Source organism: Mustela nigripes, chromosome 17, assembly GCF_022355385.1.
Source record: "Mustela nigripes isolate SB6536 chromosome 17, MUSNIG.SB6536, whole genome shotgun sequence".
Classification (NCBI taxonomy): domain Eukaryota; kingdom Metazoa; phylum Chordata; class Mammalia; order Carnivora; family Mustelidae; genus Mustela; species Mustela nigripes.
The window spans coordinates 8,543,339-8,560,324 of NC_081573.1; the positions used below are offsets into that span (position 1 = coordinate 8,543,339).

The 16,986-nt window shown below is 55.5% G+C and overlaps 3 protein-coding genes across 4 annotated transcripts; all 3 read right to left on the reverse strand.

Moving 5' to 3' along the window:
* Nucleotides 1-2,322: 2,322 nt before the first annotated feature.
* APOC2 (apolipoprotein C2) lies at nucleotides 2,323-4,077 on the reverse strand. Of its 2 annotated transcripts, none has more exons than XM_059382201.1 (4): nucleotides 3,972-4,077; nucleotides 3,120-3,204; nucleotides 2,788-2,947; nucleotides 2,323-2,562 (listed from the first exon to the last, which is right to left on the reverse strand). In XM_059382201.1, the coding sequence occupies exons 2-4, from the start codon at nucleotides 3,172-3,174 to the stop codon at nucleotides 2,472-2,474; spliced, it is 306 nt and encodes a 101-aa protein (XP_059238184.1). In that variant the 5' UTR covers nucleotides 3,175-3,204; nucleotides 3,972-4,077; the 3' UTR covers nucleotides 2,323-2,471. The 2 variants fall into 2 exon arrangements, with proteins under 2 accessions (XP_059238184.1, XP_059238185.1); XM_059382202.1 differs by having other exon boundaries at nucleotides 3,120-3,187; nucleotides 3,972-4,008.
* Nucleotides 4,078-4,549: 472 nt separating this feature from the next.
* On the reverse strand, nucleotides 4,550-6,571 carry APOC4 (apolipoprotein C4). Its single transcript, XM_059382200.1, has 3 exons — nucleotides 6,378-6,571; nucleotides 5,202-5,331; nucleotides 4,550-4,763 (listed from the first exon to the last, which is right to left on the reverse strand). Exons 1-3 carry the CDS (start codon nucleotides 6,451-6,453, stop codon nucleotides 4,604-4,606), a joined length of 366 nt encoding a protein of 121 aa, XP_059238183.1. The 5' UTR covers nucleotides 6,454-6,571; the 3' UTR covers nucleotides 4,550-4,603.
* Nucleotides 6,572-12,806: 6,235 nt separating this feature from the next.
* Nucleotides 12,807-15,314, reverse strand: APOC1 (apolipoprotein C1). The gene is made up of 4 exons (XM_059382203.1): nucleotides 15,223-15,314; nucleotides 14,862-14,939; nucleotides 14,221-14,368; nucleotides 12,807-13,002 (listed from the first exon to the last, which is right to left on the reverse strand). Exons 2-4 carry the CDS (start codon nucleotides 14,917-14,919, stop codon nucleotides 12,942-12,944), a joined length of 267 nt encoding a protein of 88 aa, XP_059238186.1. The 5' UTR covers nucleotides 14,920-14,939; nucleotides 15,223-15,314; the 3' UTR covers nucleotides 12,807-12,941.
* Between the last annotated feature and the right edge of the window lie 1,672 nt (nucleotides 15,315-16,986).

Genomic DNA, 16,986 nt, shown 5'->3' on the forward strand with positions numbered 1-16,986 from the left:
TCTCTCTCTGCCTGCCTCTCTGCCTACTTGTGATTGCTCTGTCAAATAAATGAATAAAATCTTTTAAAAAAAGGTACAAAATTACATGCACAAGCTTAAATAGAGGATCACAGAAAGCTAAGGCAAGTGAGGGGATTTAAAAGCTAAGGCAAGTGAGGGGATTTAAAACATAATCTCCAAGGGAGTCTGGGTGGCTTGTTGGTTGGGCATCTGCCTTCAATTCAGGTCATGATCCCGGGATCCTGGGATTGAGCCCCAGGTCGGGCTCCCATCTGCTTCTCCCTCTGCCTGCTGCTCCCCCTGCTTGTGCTGTCTCTCTCTCTCTGACAAATAAATAAAATCTTAAAATTTAAAAAAAAGAAACAATGTCCATCTTCACTGTAACCCCATCTCTGCTTTCAACTCTAGATACAAAATGCTCAGGTCTGCCCTCTTCTCTCATAAATTGCGGAGTCCCGATCTGTTGGAGCATCAAGGTCTCTCGGCTAGACTGTGACCTTAGGACCGGTGCAAAGCCCTCCCTCTTGTCTGTTGAGTGACCAAATAAATTCTTCCATTTCTGCTAAGTAGCTCACAGCCACTCTGTCCTCCACTAGGGGGCGCCCAACACCAGCCAGAGGCCGCGATGGCAGGTTCTAAGGGAGGAAAGGCCTGGAGCCCTACACTTTGGAGTCCTGAGGAAAAAGGCTTGGGGGTCCAGACTCCTGAGTCTGAGGGAGAAGAGGTCTGGGGTCCCAGACTCCTGAGTTCTGGGGGAAGAGGCATCTGAGGGCCTGGCCTCTGGGGTCCTAGGGTGAGTGGGACTGGGGTGGAGGCCTGAGAAAGGAAGGAGGAATCTGGGAAGGGCACCAGGATTGGTTGGAAGCAGAACTGGCCTGGGCAGTGGTTTGGTTTGGCTTGAGTCCGTGGGAAACAAGTGGACAGAGCAGGGATTGTTCCTCTAGGGTACCCCCCTCCCCGTCACCCCCTGGGTTTGGCAGCCTCAGCTCTTCCCAGGCCCTGGGGAACTTGGGGGCATTTCCCACAGCCCCTCCCCAAGGCCCCTGTTTTCTACTAGACTCCTAGCTGCCCATCCTCAAGAGCTGGGAAACTGCTCTGAGAGTGCTGAGAGGCCGGCTGGAGGTTAATGCCAAGCAGATTAGGAAAAACACAGACCCTGGATCCTCAGAGGCCAACAGCCCCACCCCTGGACTTGGGGGGTCCCAGGACCACCGTCTACTCCCTCAGAACCCAGAAGCCCAAGCCCTCAGCCCTCTGCGCACCCAGCACTGAGCTCTCCAACTGTACTGCCTTTTCTCTTCCTTGCACACCCTGTGCTTTTTGCCTGCAGCTCCCTACTGCCCAGATACCATTTCCCAACCACTAACCAACCAAGCCAGTCCCCGGCTCCCCTCCTCCCACCACCCAGCAACAACAGCCCCAACCACACTCCACTGCATCCCCTGGGACCAGCCCAGCCAGGTTTTCTAGGGGCCCTCCCTTATCCGAGGGGACAGCACCCGGGCCTTCATATCTTCACTTCTTTTCTGCATCCCACAAATTGCTGTCTGAAGTCATCTTCTTCCTTGGTTGTCTGGCTCATCCCTCTGCCTCCCCGCCCCTTCCCACCCCACAGCCGCTCTGGCGGTCTCCGTTGGTGGCCTCAAGACGGAACAGAGCTCCTTCCTGATCCTGAATGAGAGCTCAGATGTCACTACTGTTGCTAACAAGGGGAGAGAGCAGCTAACAAGGCACAGCACACAGCTGTAATCACCAAACCTACATGGAATCGGGCCCAGACCCAATCAATAGCTTTTTAAAGGGCCACAGAAAGCAGGACTGTCTCTCCCCCACTGCCCCCCGGCAGTGTCTCCTGGCCCTAGCAGGAGCCCAATAAATCTTGGACATGTCGGACAAGTGTATAGGAATTGTCACAGGGCATCGCTTTTGTAGACCGATCCTCTTGGGTCCCAGACCACCTGGGCTCTGATTTCCCATGCTCAGTAGTGACCTCCGGGCACCAGTCTCCCCTCTGACACAGGACCATGGAACACCTCACTAGGATGCACATTTAAAGGACTTGTCCAGGGCCTGGATATTGCCAGAGGCCACTGGAAGTTAGCTGTGTTCTGGTTTGTCATTTCAGAGGAGAAGGCCAGACCTTGGGGGAAGGGCAGTCTCTAATTTTGCTGTTACGATTATTCCTTGTTATTATTTACCTCGTTATTCCCACTGACCAAGTTAGGCCTCCATACGTCTAATGGGCACTCAATAACCATTGGATGGACAGAATCAGTCCCGCCATCTTTGTCTTAGAAAAGCAACCACATGGAATAAAATAAATGGCTTTGTATATTAATTTATTTGTAAGAAGACAGACTAGTGTTGGGAGCAGGATGCTGGCAGCTGCTGAGAAGTGGGGGGCGGGTCAGAGGAGTCAAGGGGTTGTGGGGTCTGGACTCTCCCTTCCCTCCTGGCCGGGGCCCCAGCTGCTACTGGTCTCCTTTCAGCATAGAAAGTAACTGGTCACTGAAAATCCCTGCGTAAGTGCTCACAGCTGCTGTGCTTTTGGTGTATAGGTCCCTGGGGAGAAAGAACAGACACTCAGAGCGGGGAGGAGGCTGGGAGTACCCTGAGTCTAGGGGAGAAACAGACTGGAGGGCCCAGAATTATGTGTCCTGTGGGAAAAGGTGGCTGGAACCCAAACTCTTGGATCCCTAGGGAGGACGGGGCTGGGATCTCAGAATCTGGGGTTCGGGCAGGGCTGGGGGCCAGGACTCCTGGTTCCCAGAGGGGGCGGGTTGATACCTGATTTTCTCATCCATGGCGGTCAGGTATGTTTTCTCATATAGCTCCTGGGCGGCCGATCTGGCTGTCCCCCAGTAGCTATACAGTGATTCTTGTAACTGAGTGAGCAGGGCAGGGCTGGCGGCTTCATCTTGCTGGGGCACGTGGGCCCCCCTGACCTCTGCAGGGGGGGAGCGCATTAGGAGAGCTGAGGAGCCTGCTGCAGGGGGCAACGAGGCAGGGAAGGAGGGGGACAGGGGAAGGGCCAGGCAAGGACCGGACTGGGAAGATGCTTAGAGCTCATCTCATCCCCCTCACAGACCCCTCGTCTGTCCCCTGCCAAACACACTCACCACATCCCAAGACCAGGAGGATAAGAACCAGAACCAGGAGGTATCGGGTGCCCATAGCTTCAGAAGACCTGGAACGCTGAGAAGACTGTGGAGCAGGGTCGTCGGTGACCCCTAGGTCCACCCCCGGCCCCACGCGGAGTCCAGCTGCCAGTGCCTGTGCTTGGGGCTCATTGTCTAACATTTTATGATTCTCCTGATTTTCACACCTTCGTTCTAACATCCCTTAATTCCCTCGAGAAGCCTCTGGAGCCTAACCGTGTGTGCCAAGCAAGGCCCTAGGTCCCTGCTGTGAACTCAGGCGACAGCCCTGCCATTCCGCAGCCCACATGAGAGAGAAATACAATCAATGGTATTAAATGAGGAAAATGTACAGCATGTCTTCAACGAGGGGACACACTGTGGGGGAGGGGATAAGTACTCCAGACGGGGGAGGCTGTGTCGCATGTGTGGCCTGGGAAAGGCTTGGCAGAGGGTGACATCCCGCTGAGACCCAGTGGGCACGGGGATGCGCCTCATACACCTGGGGGCCCGTTTCTGATGCGCCAGGCCCTGTTCTGCATCCTTGTGCCTTCCGTTGGTCTCCACTCCCCACCGCCCTGCCCTGTGGTGACAGAAGCGCTCAGCTCAGCGATGACAGTGCCCAGAGGCCTGACTGTCTCTCCTGCAATTTGGAGATGAGGCTGAGATCCAACCCCGAGGGCCATCGGCACAGGGGGAACGGTCTAAGATTCTAAATCCTGCCCTTCCAACAGAGGAATCTAATGTTGGAACTCTGTGGGGTTTCTGACCTCATATTATCTCTGCCCTCTCCCTGCTGACCCTTCCCCATTTCCATCCTGGTCCCTCTCTTACCCGGCTCCGGCAGGCTGTCCTCACCGGCTTCCACGAGGGCAGAGAAAGCCTTTATAGCTCTTGTGGTCCACCTCCCTGTCCAGAGCCACCACCCTCACTTTGTCCCTAGGCCAAAGTCCGAGCCAACAGGGCCGCTGAGGGGGCGGTGCGGGGCAGGGAGGGCAGTGACTGTCCCAGGGTCAAGCCACACGGGGCCCCCCACTCTGAAAACTCACTCCTGAGAGAGACAGGCTGGGTGGGGGGCTGTGAAGAGTTAGGGGTTCTGGGCACCCACCAGGAAAGGGGGCTGGGGTTTCCCTCACGTAGGAAGCAAAGGCAGAACTTGGAATGACAGGTGGCTGTGGGGACCTGCTGACCACATCCACACTCCAGCCTTCCCCCTCCAACCCCAAACTCGGCTGTCTGAGGTCTCCTTCCCCCCACAAGCCCGCAGGGGTGGGTTTCAGCGCTAGGAGAAGTGAGTGCTCCCCCTGCCTCCTTCTCCTCAGCCCCCCCACCCCCCCCCGCCCCTCCCTGGCCAGGTGTCACGTCCTCTACTCTTGAACTGTTGGGGGGGGCCACAGTGGGAAGGGACTGGGTCAGGGACACAAGAGAAGTATTTCTTTATTGTGGCGGCAGCAGAAACTTTAATTCTAGTCCCCGTCCCCACAGAGAAGCCGGGGGCACAGGCTGTGGGCCCGGTTCAGAAGGCTGTCTTTGGAGCTGCGGAGCCAGGCCCGGGAGCGGACGCTCAGGTCCTTCAGGTGGTCGTCGTAGTAGGTCTTCACAAAGCCCTGGAAGGCCTCCGGTCCCCTGCAGGAGAGGGGACATAACAGCTGAGACCCCATCCACCCCCAAGACTTCCGCTGTCCCATTCAGCCCTCCTCCTTCAGACCTAGGAGTGCCTGCTCTCGACTCTTACTCTCCACTCTTCTCAGACCCAGAGGTCACAGGCTTATTCCACTTAGAACCCCAGAGTTCTGGCCCTGCCCCTCCTCCCTCTGACCCAGGTTCTCCTTCTAACCTAGGGGTCCAGACTCTCAGCCCCTCCTTCCTCAGACCCAGAGGTCCAAGCCTCCGGCCTCTCCTCGCTCAGACCTAAGAGTCCAGACCCTCAGCTTCTCCTCCATCAGACCCAGGGGTCCAGGCCCCCAGCGTCTCCTCCGTCAGACACAGGAGTCCTGTCCCCAGCCCCTCCTCCCTCAGACCGGAGAGTCCACCCACCCCCAAAGCACAGGGGCACACACTCACCAGAACCACCGCCACTTCTCTCTGGTCCTGGTCACCAGCACCTTCACCTTGTCAGGCAGCAGGCTCCAAGAACCACTCGCTAGCCCTGGTTGGGGGCTTGGGGATTCTGTGGGCACCGCTTGCTGGTGGGCTAGGCGGGACCAGAGGGCCACATGGGTGGGCTGGGACCTGAGAATTCTTCCTCCTGCTTTCCCCTCTGTGCTCACCATCACTGTCCCCCCCTGGTGGCCCGAGGGCAGCCCCTTGACACCCGTCACTGCTGCCTCTCACCCTCTGTGCCTGCGGCCCCTTCAGTCACCCCTCTATCTGCCTGTGGTGTCCCCCTCAGTTTTGTAACCCCCCCTTGGCCCCACCCCTCTTCTGATGCCTCCTTTACTACCTGAGCTTGCTGCCCCCCCTCAGGTCTCCCACAACCCCCACACTGTCTGAACCACCTCTGCAGACAGCAGAGGGAGAACACAGGAAGACTGTCCACCCCCAAGGATGGAGGCTGGTAGGACTGTGTTGTTTGTTCCTCCCCAGGGGGCCAGGGGTCCTGCCTTGGATCGCACTTGACCTCCTCAGACACACCTGCCTGTCCAGCACTCTCGCACCTGCTGCGCAAAGCGTCACCTACAGATCCCAGCCTTCATGCAGACACACACGATCATGCACGTACAGAGGCACCCATAGGACCTGTGAGGTTCTTTAGTCAATGATCGAACCTCTTCTGTACTCAGTTTTCCCTTCTGCAGAATGGGATAATGAGAGGCCCTACCTCAGGGATCCTGGGAGAACTCAGAGTTAACCACACATGAGGCAATTGGGAGGACGCCTTGCACACTGGAGTGTTAAAATTTTACATGCACGTGCAGAATGCAGACAGGTTCACATACCAACACATAGACACCCTCATGTCATCTACACACTCATAACTTCTGCATGAAAACGTGTGCACGCAAACCTACACAGGTATGTTCGCCGGCATGCGCATTTACCGTGACGTTCTATTCTTGTGCAAATACCCACACCAAGGCACGACCCGTACCCCGGTCATTTGCACCAGCCCCACGTGCACACCTCTCACGCGGCCACCAGAAACGCACAGCCATCTGCACACGATGAAACACACAAGCTCCCTACGGCGCGTCTGCTAGCCTGCACACCCCGCACACCCCTGCATCCACACCTCCTCACCCACAACACAGGCCAGGACCAGAACACAGAAGCTGAAGGAGGGCAGGGCCTGGGGCCTGAGTCCAGGAGGCAACATTTCTGGGGGTTCTTGTTCCTCTGTTTCTCCTCCGTGCTCAGCTCTCCTGGCCAGGGGAGGGGGAGGCTGTGCTGCAGGGCAGAGAGCAGAGCCCTCCCCTGGCTGCCTCCCCACGCCCCTTGGCAGGGACTTCAGAGACAGGGGCCCAGGTGACAGTGACAAGCGGAAGCCTTACCCACCCCTGCTGGCCTCCCTCCTTCCTACCCTTCTAGGACTCTGGCCTGACAGGGGAAGACGGAAGGCTCTGTGGCCTCCTACAGTGACTGGTGTTCAAATCCTCGGTCCACCTCACCTGCTGGCCCCTATCTCTGGCCTCAGTTCCCTCCTCTGAAAAAGGGGCCTATAATCCTACTAGAGGCAGGATTTTGACTGAATGAAGTGATAGAAGGAAATGTCTTAATGAGAACCCTGGTCATGGTGGGGCTTACAGATCATGGCTGTTTATGACGATTTTCTTTCCTTTTTTTTTTTTTTTTAAGATTTTATTTATTTATTTGTCAGATAGAGAGCATAAGCAGGCAAAGTGGTAGGCAGAGGCAGAGAGAGAAGCAGGCTTCCCACTGAGCAAGGAGCCCTCTGTGGGACTCTATCTCAGGATAGAGATCATGACCTGAACCGAAGGCAAAGGCTTAACCCACTGAGCCACCCAGCTGCCCCAGGATCCTGTATTTTTATGCGATGAATAGGACAACTGCAACTTGGCCACAGCCTGAACAACATATCTGATAGTCCCCCCCCCCCAACCTTTTGTATTAATTATTTGTTAGAGAGAGAGAGAGCACGTGAGAGCGCCAGCATGGGCAGGGGGAGGGGCAGAGGCAGAGGGAGAAGCCGACTCCCCACTGAGCATGGAGCCCCACTGGCAGCTCCATCCCATGACCTCTGGGATCATGACCTGAGATGAAGGCAGACACTTAATGACTGAGCCACCTGGGCACCCCTGTGTCTAATTTATAAGTTAAACGTTATCATAGGTGTGTACAGACAGGAAAAAACCCAGTAGATCCCGGGTTGGCACTCTCTGTGGTTTTGGGCATCCCCTGAGGGTCTTGGAATGCCTCCCCTCCCCCCAGATAAGGGGCAGCTTCCAACAGAACGCTGCTCCCCCAGGGGCCCCAGCCCGGGCTCCAGCACGCAGTAGGTGTGCAACAAAGTGCCCCGCAGCTCCCCACCAACAATAATGAGCAAAATGAAACCTCTGGGGTGGGGTGGGGGGGAATGAAATGTCCGTGAGGTTCTGTTTGGAATGATGAGAAAGTTCCAGAAATGGACAGTGACGATGGTGGCACAACCTTGGCACCATCCCTAATGGCACTGAAGCATACCCCTAGAACAGTAACAGAGGAAGGAGGGAGGCCAGCAGGGGTGGGTAAGGCCTCTGTTTGTCATTGTCACCTGGGCCCCTGTCTCTGACGTCCCTGCCAAGGGGCATGGGGAGGCAGCCAGGGGAGGGCTCTGCTCTCTGCCCTGCAGCACAGCCTCCCCCTCCCCTGGCCAGGAGAGCTGAGCACGGAAGAGGAACAGAGGAACAAGAGCCCCCAGAAATGTTGCCTCCCGGACTTAGGTCCCAGTACATTTTATATTCTGTATTTGACTGTAGAGAAAAGAAAAAGAAAAGCCCACCATGCATTGTGCGTAAGCGCAAGGCACATGGGGTTCAGAGCCTGCCTCCACATCTCCCCTGCTGTGTGATCTGGTGCAAGTCACTTAACCTCTCTGGGCCTGTTTTCTCTGTCCATGTCTGGGAGTCATGGACCAGCTGCCCTGGAGAGTAGAGGAGACTATTTATGTAAATTGCTGTGGGAAGCGCCAGACACCCCGCAGAGGTGCTCAGTCAAGGTCAGAGGCTATTTATTAAACTTGAGTTTTCGTTTTTTTTTTTTTTTTTAAGATTTTATTTATTTGAGGGGTGCCTGGGTGGCTCAGTGGGTTGAAGCCTCCGCCTTCAGCTCAGGGCATGATCCCGCGGTCCTGGGATCGAGCCCCACATCGGGCTCTCTGCTCAGCAGGGAGCCTGCTTCCCTTCCTCTCTCTCTGGCTGCCTCTCTGCCTACTTGTGATCTCTGTCTGTCAAATAAATAAATAAAATCTTTAAAAAAAAAGATTTTATTTATGTGAGAGAGAACAAGGGTGAGAGGGAGAGGGAGCACAAGCTGGCGGGGAGGGAGAAGGAGAAGCAGGTTCCCCACTGAGCAGGGAGACTGATGCAGGACTCTATCCTAGGACCCTGGGATCATGATCTGAGCCGAAGTCAGACACTCAATTGGCTGTGGTCCCTGGGTGCCCCAAGCTTGTGTTTTCTGAGCACATATTCTGCACTAGGCATCACAGCTGGTGGTGGTTTGGTGCCTTAACTCAATGAATGGTCCAGGCCTCTTCATCACTCCCATTTTACAGATGAGAACACAGAGGCTTGGGGGTGCGGGGGTGAGGCCACTGACTAATGGCTCCTCAACCAGCAAGTGGTGAATTTGAACCCGGCTCCCTCACCGCTAGCCAAGTTAGGACAACCCCTGCGGCCCCTCCTCACCTGGGTCCTAGAGGTCAAGAGGGAGGTTGGAGCGGGGCTGGCAGCAGGATGGGCCTGGGGGAGGTCACTGACCCCTGCCCCCGGCTCCAAGGTCAGTGTGGGCTGTTTGCTGTTTGCAATGTTTGTCCATCCTGGGGACAGGAACAGGCTGAAGTTTGTTCAGGGTGGACCTCAGAGTCAGTTGAATAACAACTGGGAGTGGGTGATGGGAGCAGAGAGAAAGGTCACAGGAGGGGAGTGGGGGTGGGAGGGGTGGGCTCTGAGACCCCAGTGCATGTGTCTGGGGGCAGAGAGCATCTCCGAGCCTGCAGCTCTGTGTCAGAGACCACCAGAGACCAAAATCACTTTCCCCCAGTCCAGACCCCCTCCCCTCACTCCTGAATCCTGGAACCCACCTCCCTTCCAGTTCTCCTGGGCCCCCACCTCCCTTCTCTGCATTCCTGTTATGGCAGGAATGTCTGGGGCCCAAGAGAGGTTGAAATGTCCCCTCCTTTATCTCTTTTTTTCTGCTTTCTGTCTTGAGAGTTCTGTTTTCCTTCATTGTTAAGACACAGAGATATTGGGGCGCCTGGGTGGCTCAGTAGGTTAAGCCCGTCTGACTCTTGATCTCAGTGTTGTGAGTTAAGTCCGCCCAGTTTGGAGCCCTACTTAAAACAAAACAAAAAACCAGAGATATTCCCATAGCATAAAACTCACCCTTTTAAAGTGTACAATTCAATGTGTATTTTTTTTTTTTAGCATATTGCAAAGTTGTGCAACCATCACCACCATCTAATTCCAGAACATTTCCATCACCCTGAAAAGAAACCCCCATACCCGTTAGTTAGCCCATCAGGGTCACTCCCTTTGCTTTCTTCCCCCTGGCTCAGTAGGGCCACCACTGATCCCCTTCTTGTTTCTATGGATTTCCCTCTTCTAGATGTCAGTTGATTGGAATCGTACCCTCCATGGCCTCTTGTGGCTGGCTTCTTCGCTGAGCAGGAAGCCCAAAGCAGAACTCAATCTCAGGACTGTGAGATCATGACCTGAACTGAAGGCAGAGGCTTAACCTTCTGAGCCACCCAGGTGCCCCTCTTTTTGACAACTTCTGAATCGTCTTTTGGGTTTTGGGTGCTGCATCTCCTCCTCCAGGGAGTCCTCCCTGACCAGCTAGGCTGAGCCAGATGCCCACAGGGAGTCTCCCATCCCTGCCCCGCCTGCTGCGTGGAGTGTGCACCATAGGTGAGGCTGTCTCAATGTGCCATGGGCATGTTTCTACATACACATCTGGGGCTCTCCTGTTGTTTTTGTTCTTGGTGTGTTCAAGGCTATTTGCTCTGTGAGGCCCTGAAGGTATGTTTGTAACCGAACAGAACAAACACATTGGCTCTAAATATAAAGTATAAAAAGAAAATCTTAAAATGAATGAGGGGCACCTGGGTGGCTCTGTGGGTTAAAGCCTCTGCCTTTGGCTCAGGTCATGATCTCAGGGTCCTGGGACTGAGCCCTGCTTCGGGCTCTCTGCTCAGTGGGGATACTGCTTTCCTCTCTTTTGCTCTGCCTGCCGCTCTGCCTACTTGTGATCTCTCTCTGTCAAATAAATAAAATCTTTAAAAACAATGAGAATGAATGAGTTCACCAGTGGGTAATGAATGGGAATCACGCATCTATGTGTAAGCTGGTCCATGGAAATGTTCGTTCACATTCCGAAAGTATTGCCTGAGCTCTTACTGCATGCCCAGCACTGTTCTGGACACTCTGCGGCCCTGCAGGAGACAAGACAGCCTCCATGAACTTGACATCCCAGCAGTGGGAGACATAGGCAGGAAACAAGTAAGCAAATAGACATATATTAGAGAGTAGCACCTACTGGAAAGAAAGGCAGATACGGAAATGGGAGAGTGATGGGAAAGCCGTGTGGGGAGTGCAATAGAGACCCCGAGAAAGTGAAAAGGCAGCCAGGCAGCTATCTGGACATCTGGTGGAAGAGCATTGCAGGCAGGGGGATAGCAAATGCAAAGGCCCTGGGGTCGGCTCCTGCCCAATGTGTCAGAGGAGCCTGAGGAGTTGGATGTGAGGGGGTGGGAGAGGACACAGGGGTGATGGGGCCGGTAGTATGAGCTGGTGGACTCGAATACCATCTTTAGGTTTTCCTCTGAGGCTGGAGGGAGGGGTCTGAGCAGAGGAAGGGGCGTGATGTGACTTATGTTTTAACAGGATCCCTTTGTCTGACAAGTGGGAGGGGAGTATAAGGAGCTTGGGGGACTGATCTGGGGGGGACAGGGCACTGAGTACAGAGACTTACATTTATTTATTTCCCACCTTTGTTCCCCACCCTCACGCCTCAGGCATCCCTGCGGTGGGCTCAGAGCTGTCCTCAGACAGGAAGAGCTCACAGCCACAAGCTTGTTCCCCAGGCACGTGTTCTCAGTTTACACTGATGACACCACCCTATGTGCCTTCTCCTGTTTCTTTTTCTTTCTTTTTAAAAGATTTTATTTATTTATTTGACAGAGAGAGAGGGCACAAGCAGGGGGAGTGGTAGGCAGAGGGAAAGGGAGAAGCAGGCTCCCTGCTGAGCAAGGAGCCCAATGCAGGGCTTGATCCCAGGACCCTGGGATCATGACTTGAGCCCAAAGCAGATGCTTAACGGACTGAGCCACCCGGGTGCCTATAGGGGCATTTTAATATGCTGGGGATGATGCTGGTGAGGCCCAGGGCCAGGTGTGTGTGTGTGTGTGTGAGAGATGACAGCTGACATGTCTGACTGGTGACTCAGGAACAAGGAAAGTGGAGTAAGGATGTGGCCGCTGGAACTGTTCCCCTCTACCCCCAGCCTACACTCAAATCCCAGCTCTACCCACTTTTGGCTCTGTGACATCACATAAGTGACTTGAGACTTCTGTGTCTCCGTTTCTTTGTCAAATAGGGCTAGTGACAGCCCCTACCTCAGAGGAGTTCTGTGAAAATGTAATGTTTAGGGGCACCTGGGTGTCTCAGCCGGTTGACTGTCTGTCTTTGGCTCTGGTGGTGATCTCTGGGTCCTGGATCAAGCCCCACCTTGGGGGCTCTATTCAACGGGGAGTCTGCTTCTCCCTCTCCTTCTCCCTCTGTGCTCCTTCTCTCTCTTAAATAAATAAATAAAATCTTTTTAAAACACTGTAATGTTTAGGTGTTTTTTTCCAATTGAGAATAATTATTCCACCGAGTAGTACAGAGATCCTGCAGTGTGCCCAGTCCCTTGCAGGACTGTGCCTGGGGACAGTGGTGATGACAACCCCAGCCCTGCCCTCCTGGGGCTCACAGTCCAGTGGGAAAGCTGCCCCATCCCTAGGCAGTGATGACCCAGCCTGGGGGCTAAGGAGATCTTCCTGGAGGAGGGGACATCAAAGCTTCGTTGGAGGGCGGGGACTGTGTAGATAGACCTCTTCCAGAGCTTTAGCCCAGGTCCTACCCTTGCTCCTTCCACATTCCTCTTTATTATCCATTTTAAGAATAATAAACACCTGCTGCGTGCACGAAGATGACCCCCCACCCCCAGGTCCCACACCTTGGGCAACCTGGCCAGGGAAGAATATAGCATAGCAGTAAACTCTGGCTGGGGGTCCAATCCAGCTCTCCCCTTCCTGACAAGTGACTTCACCTCTCAGGGCCTCAGTGCCCTCACAGAATTAACAGGGCCCCGCTCCCAAATTTCTCATGAGGATTTTTTTTGACACCATGAAGTTCAAAGTCCTCGGTGCAGGTCAAGTAGACAATCCTAATACACTTGCCTCCTTGCCTCTCTCCCCCGTCCACCGTGTCCCACCCTGAGCCCCTCCTCACAGCAAAGAAGCACTCAGAATTCTCCACGGGGTTTTTATTGGAGGGTGGGGGTGGGTTTGGGCAGCACGAAGTCCTCAGCAGGAGGCAGGATACAGGAAATTTCGGAGTCCCCTCCAGGGCACAGAGCCCAGAGTGGGGGCAACTCTCCTGGGGTTCAGGAGAAGGCAGTTTTAAGCCGCTCCTTCAATTTGCTGTAAGTCTCAGAAAACCAGTTCCTGCAGGGAGAGACAGACAAGGCGTCACAGTGTTTCGTCTTCCCTCAGGGGCCCAGATCCTGCCTCCTTACCCCCTCCCCCCCCCCCCCCACCTCCTGCCAGAAGGAGCATGGCTCCCATATCTGTGGGACTGGAAGGAGACCTGGGCTGGGTTTCCCAGACCGACCAGAGCCCTTTGAAGTCAGAAGGCTCCACTGTGGCCCAACTTTGAAGGCTTGCTATCTCTTTACTAAGCCTGCTCTGGCCTAGCTGTCCCCTGCTTATTCAAGGGCCCTCTGTTGCCTCCTTGTCTTTGCCTAGGCTGTCCCTCTGGCCTGGATTATGTACATATCTTCCTGGCTCAGAACATTCTTCCCATGTTTCTAGGCCTGGCTGGATTTTCCTAATCACTCCGATCTCTCTCTCTCTCTTTTTTTTTTTTTTTTGTAAGTAAGACAACCAGACCTCATGGGGGCTCGAACTCAGCACCCCAAGATCAAAACCTGAGCTGAGATCAAGAGTCTGAAGCTTAACTGACTGAGCCATCCAGGCGCCCCAAAGCAGTAATACTTTAAAAGGAGATATGAAAGGGGGTGCCTGGCTGGCTTAGTCAGTGGAGCAAGCGACTCTTGATCTTAGGGTTGTGAGCTCAAGCCCCACACTGGTTGTTGACACCCCCGTTTGTTGTCTTCTCCATGCTCAGCCCTCTCTGGGCTCATCTCTTGGACACTCACTGGTTTACAATCTGTTCCCTGTGGGCTGGGACTTCATCTCATTCATCACTATTATTCCCCACACTGGAAGAGCCCTGGACACTTAGCAGGCGCCCAATAGGTATTTGTTCATGAATGAATGATTCTCTAAGTGGCGAAATGGAGTTGGCTGAACTAGCCTCCTGAACATTTACCATGAGCCAGGCATTACGCAAATCCCTTAGTTTGCTCCTCCTCAGAATCACCCATTTCACAGGTGAAGAAAAAGGCTCATCCACATCCACCCTGAGATCACACAAAGAGTGGTGAATCTTTGCGGGCCTGTGGACCCGGGTGTGATGGACTTCCAAGCTCGGCCGGTCTTTCACCACCATGCAGGATGGAAGTTAGGAGTCCGTCCCCCACATCTGAGCACCCTTGGACACAGCTGTGACCACAGGGAAGCTGTCTGCCCCTCCAGGCCTCAGTTTCCCCAATCTGTTAGTGATCTACCGCAGCCCTCCCAAGCCCTGGGAAGGTTCCTAACCGGGTCTTCGCAGGAATGTCGCTCTGCTTGATGGTCTCAATGGCTGCCCGGGCCTTGTCCTCCAGGGTGTTACCAAACTCCTTCAGCTTATCCGGGATGCGCTCGAAAGTGCTGGAAATTTCGGGGGCCGCCTGGGTAGGGGCTGGGCCTGCCCAGAAGACGGGCAGGGGTACAAAAATTTCAGTATTGGGAGCCCTTGCGATGACATTTCAGGGGTGGGAAAGGGGATCCTTGAAAGTGATTCTTGGAGGTCACTGTGTTAGACTCGGAGGCGGGGAGAGGGTACTGACGCGACCAGTCGGAGCTCAGGCTGCGAGGAATTAGCTTACTCTCAGCACTGCCTTCCCCCTCCCCTTTCCAGGCTGTAAACGCTAGACAGCCAATCCTGGAGATACCAGTCCATACATCATCGGTTGCTAGGGCTTGCCACGGTAGATTAGCCACAGGCGGGACCGCCCCTTAGAGAGCCCTCAACCACCTGGCGCCGTTAGGGGTGGAGTGATCGGTGAGAGAGAGAGGAAAACCAGGGCCCAGAAGAGGCCCCAGAGCTCTCGAGGGTCCTTCAAACTCGGCCTGCAAGCTCGGGGCCAGCCTCAGGCTTCTAAAGCTCAAACTCCCATATTCTTCTGTCTCACTTTTACCTTCCAAAACCATCGCCAGAACCACCACCAAAACCGGGAGCGCCAGGAAGAGCCTCATGGTTGGGTCGAAGGGGTACTCTGGAAGCAGAAGCAGGTGGGGGGGCGGGGAGTGATTAGTGACCCCTGCCTCCTCCCTTCCCGGAGTTCCTTCCACCCCCTTTCTAGTGCTCTTGAAGGGGCAACCCTCCGGGGTATCAACAGGAAGAGCCTCATGGTTGGGCCGGAGGGGCACTCTGGAAGCAGAAGCAGGTGGGGGGGCGGGGAGTGATTAGTGACCCCCGCCTTCTCCCTCCCCGGAGTTCCTTCCACCCCCTTTCTAGTGCTCTTGGAGGGGCAACCCTCCGGGGTATCGAGCACCGACCTGATCAGTCGCAGGCGAGCACGGGTGGGAGGTGCTGGCCCGTCTCAGGCCTTTATCGGACTGGGGAGGGGGCGGGGCAGGTTAATCCCTCCCCTTTAGCCTCTGGCAGATGGCCTAACCCCTGTGCCCACCCACGTTTTCCTCTTCCGCGCGCGGGACTGGACTGGCGAGGGTTGATGGGTCAGGTGGGCGTAGGCACAGCCCTTGGGCCTAAAGCCTCTTGCTGGTCACACCTGCACCTCCAAATCTGCCTGTTGGTGGATCTCAGCCTGCCGGTAGTCCCTTCCCCACAGGAAGTCTCTCCTCAAGGCCATCTTCCCTGGGGGGGGGGGGGGGGGGGGGCCGCCCCCCCCCCCGCCCCTCGCCGGGGGGGGGGGGGGGGGGTGTCTCTCCTGCAGAACACCCTTCTCCAGGCCAGGGTGGGAGCGGGTGTCTCTCGGGCACTCAGTAACTCTGTAACTCAGTTCACTGGAACTCCTCTTCCACCCCTCCCCCCCCTTCTTAGCAAGCCACTTCAGCAGGAACAACTTCCTCCAGGACTCAAGGGCCACCTACTCTGCCCCCCACATTCCTAGCCCCTTGCCACCTCCAGTCTCACTTTCAGATCAGCCCTCAAGCCCCCACCCCGCCCCCTCCCTGCGTCAGGGAGGTAGAGCTCTAGGGTCTTATTTCCACAGCCCACCCCCCCCCCCCCCCCCCCCCCCCCCCCCCCCCGCGCAGTGTATGCGCCTCCATCCATCCCGCCAGGCCCCTCTTTGCTCTCTGCTCTCCCACTCTGCGAGCTTCTGGGCCCCCTGGTAAACATTCCATCTGCCCTTACCCCTTCTGGCTCCTCCTGGCACCAGCCCTCCCCACCTTGGTCTCCTCCCGCCACATCCGTCCCTCAGGGCTGGAGTCCAATGCTTCCCCCCTTCTTCTGGCTGCCTTTGACCGCCAGTGATCCCTGGCAGCTGTGGGGAGGGCGGCCCTGGCCTCAGACTTGAGGTTGGCTGGCCTTGTGCCCCCACAACCACGTGTCAGCCCGGGGGGTAGGGGGGATGGTTGTGAAAGGGATGCACAGACATGACCCTGGCAGGATTGCGACAACCTTTTGGCGAGCTCAGTGCATCTAGTCCCCGTCAGCCCCCAGCTGCCTTCCCAGACATCTGCTTCCCCTGCGAGCCTAGCATTCCCCAGACATCCACCCAAAGGTCTGCTCCCCTTCCTTCCCCACCCCACCAGAATAGAATAACAACTTTGCTTTTCCAGTCTCCTCCTCATTCTAGCTATGAGGGTTTCCATTTACAGATGGGGAAACTGAGGCACAGCCAAGCCCATTCAATGGCTTAGCCAGGCCCTAAGTCCCGGGGAGGGGTGGTGGTGGTAGTGGTGGTATTCTCTGTTCCTCCACTTTCTGGACTCCAGGCTGTCTCTCTAAACCTCTGTGGGGCGTCAGCCTCTGCCCTACAGCACCCCTGACAGCCTCTGTTCTCCCAAACTCCTTCTCCGGCCTTTGTGCCATCATCTCTAGACCTGTCTTCATGAGAATTCAAGATTCAGCTCTTCAAGGGAGAGACATGTCTGAGGCCAGCCCCCACCATTGCCATCTGTGGCTCAGAGGACTTGGTCCCAAACTCCAGAGCACATAGTGAATCAGGAGCACACTTGGCTGGGACTAGGTCCCCTGCCTCTGAGCCCACTGACCCTTCTCCTCCTCACCCAGGCTGGGTGAGTCATCTGGGGCATGGGGACGAGAGCCTGTCTCCACAAGGGCACTCAGGGAAG

Bases quoted from the DNA above. Each gene is read 5' to 3' on its own strand.
- APOC2 (XM_059382201.1), bottom strand. From the start codon at position 3,174: ATGGGCACCCGATACCTCCTGGTTCTGGTTCTTATCCTCCTGGTCTTG. The intron at 2,948-3,119 runs GTGAGTGTGTTT...CCCCCCCTGCAG, and splicing joins CCTCCTGGTCTTGGGATGTG to AGGTCAGGGGGGCCCACGTG. The intron at 2,563-2,787 runs GTATCAACCCGC...CTTTCTCCCCAG, and splicing joins GCCATGGATGAGAAAATCAG to GGACCTATACACCAAAAGCA.
- APOC4 (XM_059382200.1), bottom strand. From the start codon at position 6,453: ATGTTGCCTCCTGGACTCAGGCCCCAGGCCCTGCCCTCCTTCAGCTTC. The intron at 5,332-6,377 runs GTGAGGAGGTGT...GGTCCCGCCTAG, and splicing joins GGTCCTGGCCTGTGTTGTGG to CCCACCAGCAAGCGGTGCCC. The intron at 4,764-5,201 runs GTGAGTGTGTGC...CCTCTCCTGCAG, and splicing joins GAGAAGTGGCGGTGGTTCTG to GGGACCGGAGGCCTTCCAGG.
- APOC1 (XM_059382203.1), bottom strand. From the start codon at position 14,919: ATGAGGCTCTTCCTGGCGCTCCCGGTTTTGGTGGTGGTTCTGGCGATG. The intron at 14,369-14,861 runs GTAAAAGTGAGA...TCTTCTGGGCAG, and splicing joins TCTGGCGATGGTTTTGGAAG to GCCCAGCCCCTACCCAGGCG. The intron at 13,003-14,220 runs GTTAGGAACCTT...CTCTCCCTGCAG, and splicing joins GACATTCCTGCGAAGACCCG to GAACTGGTTTTCTGAGACTT.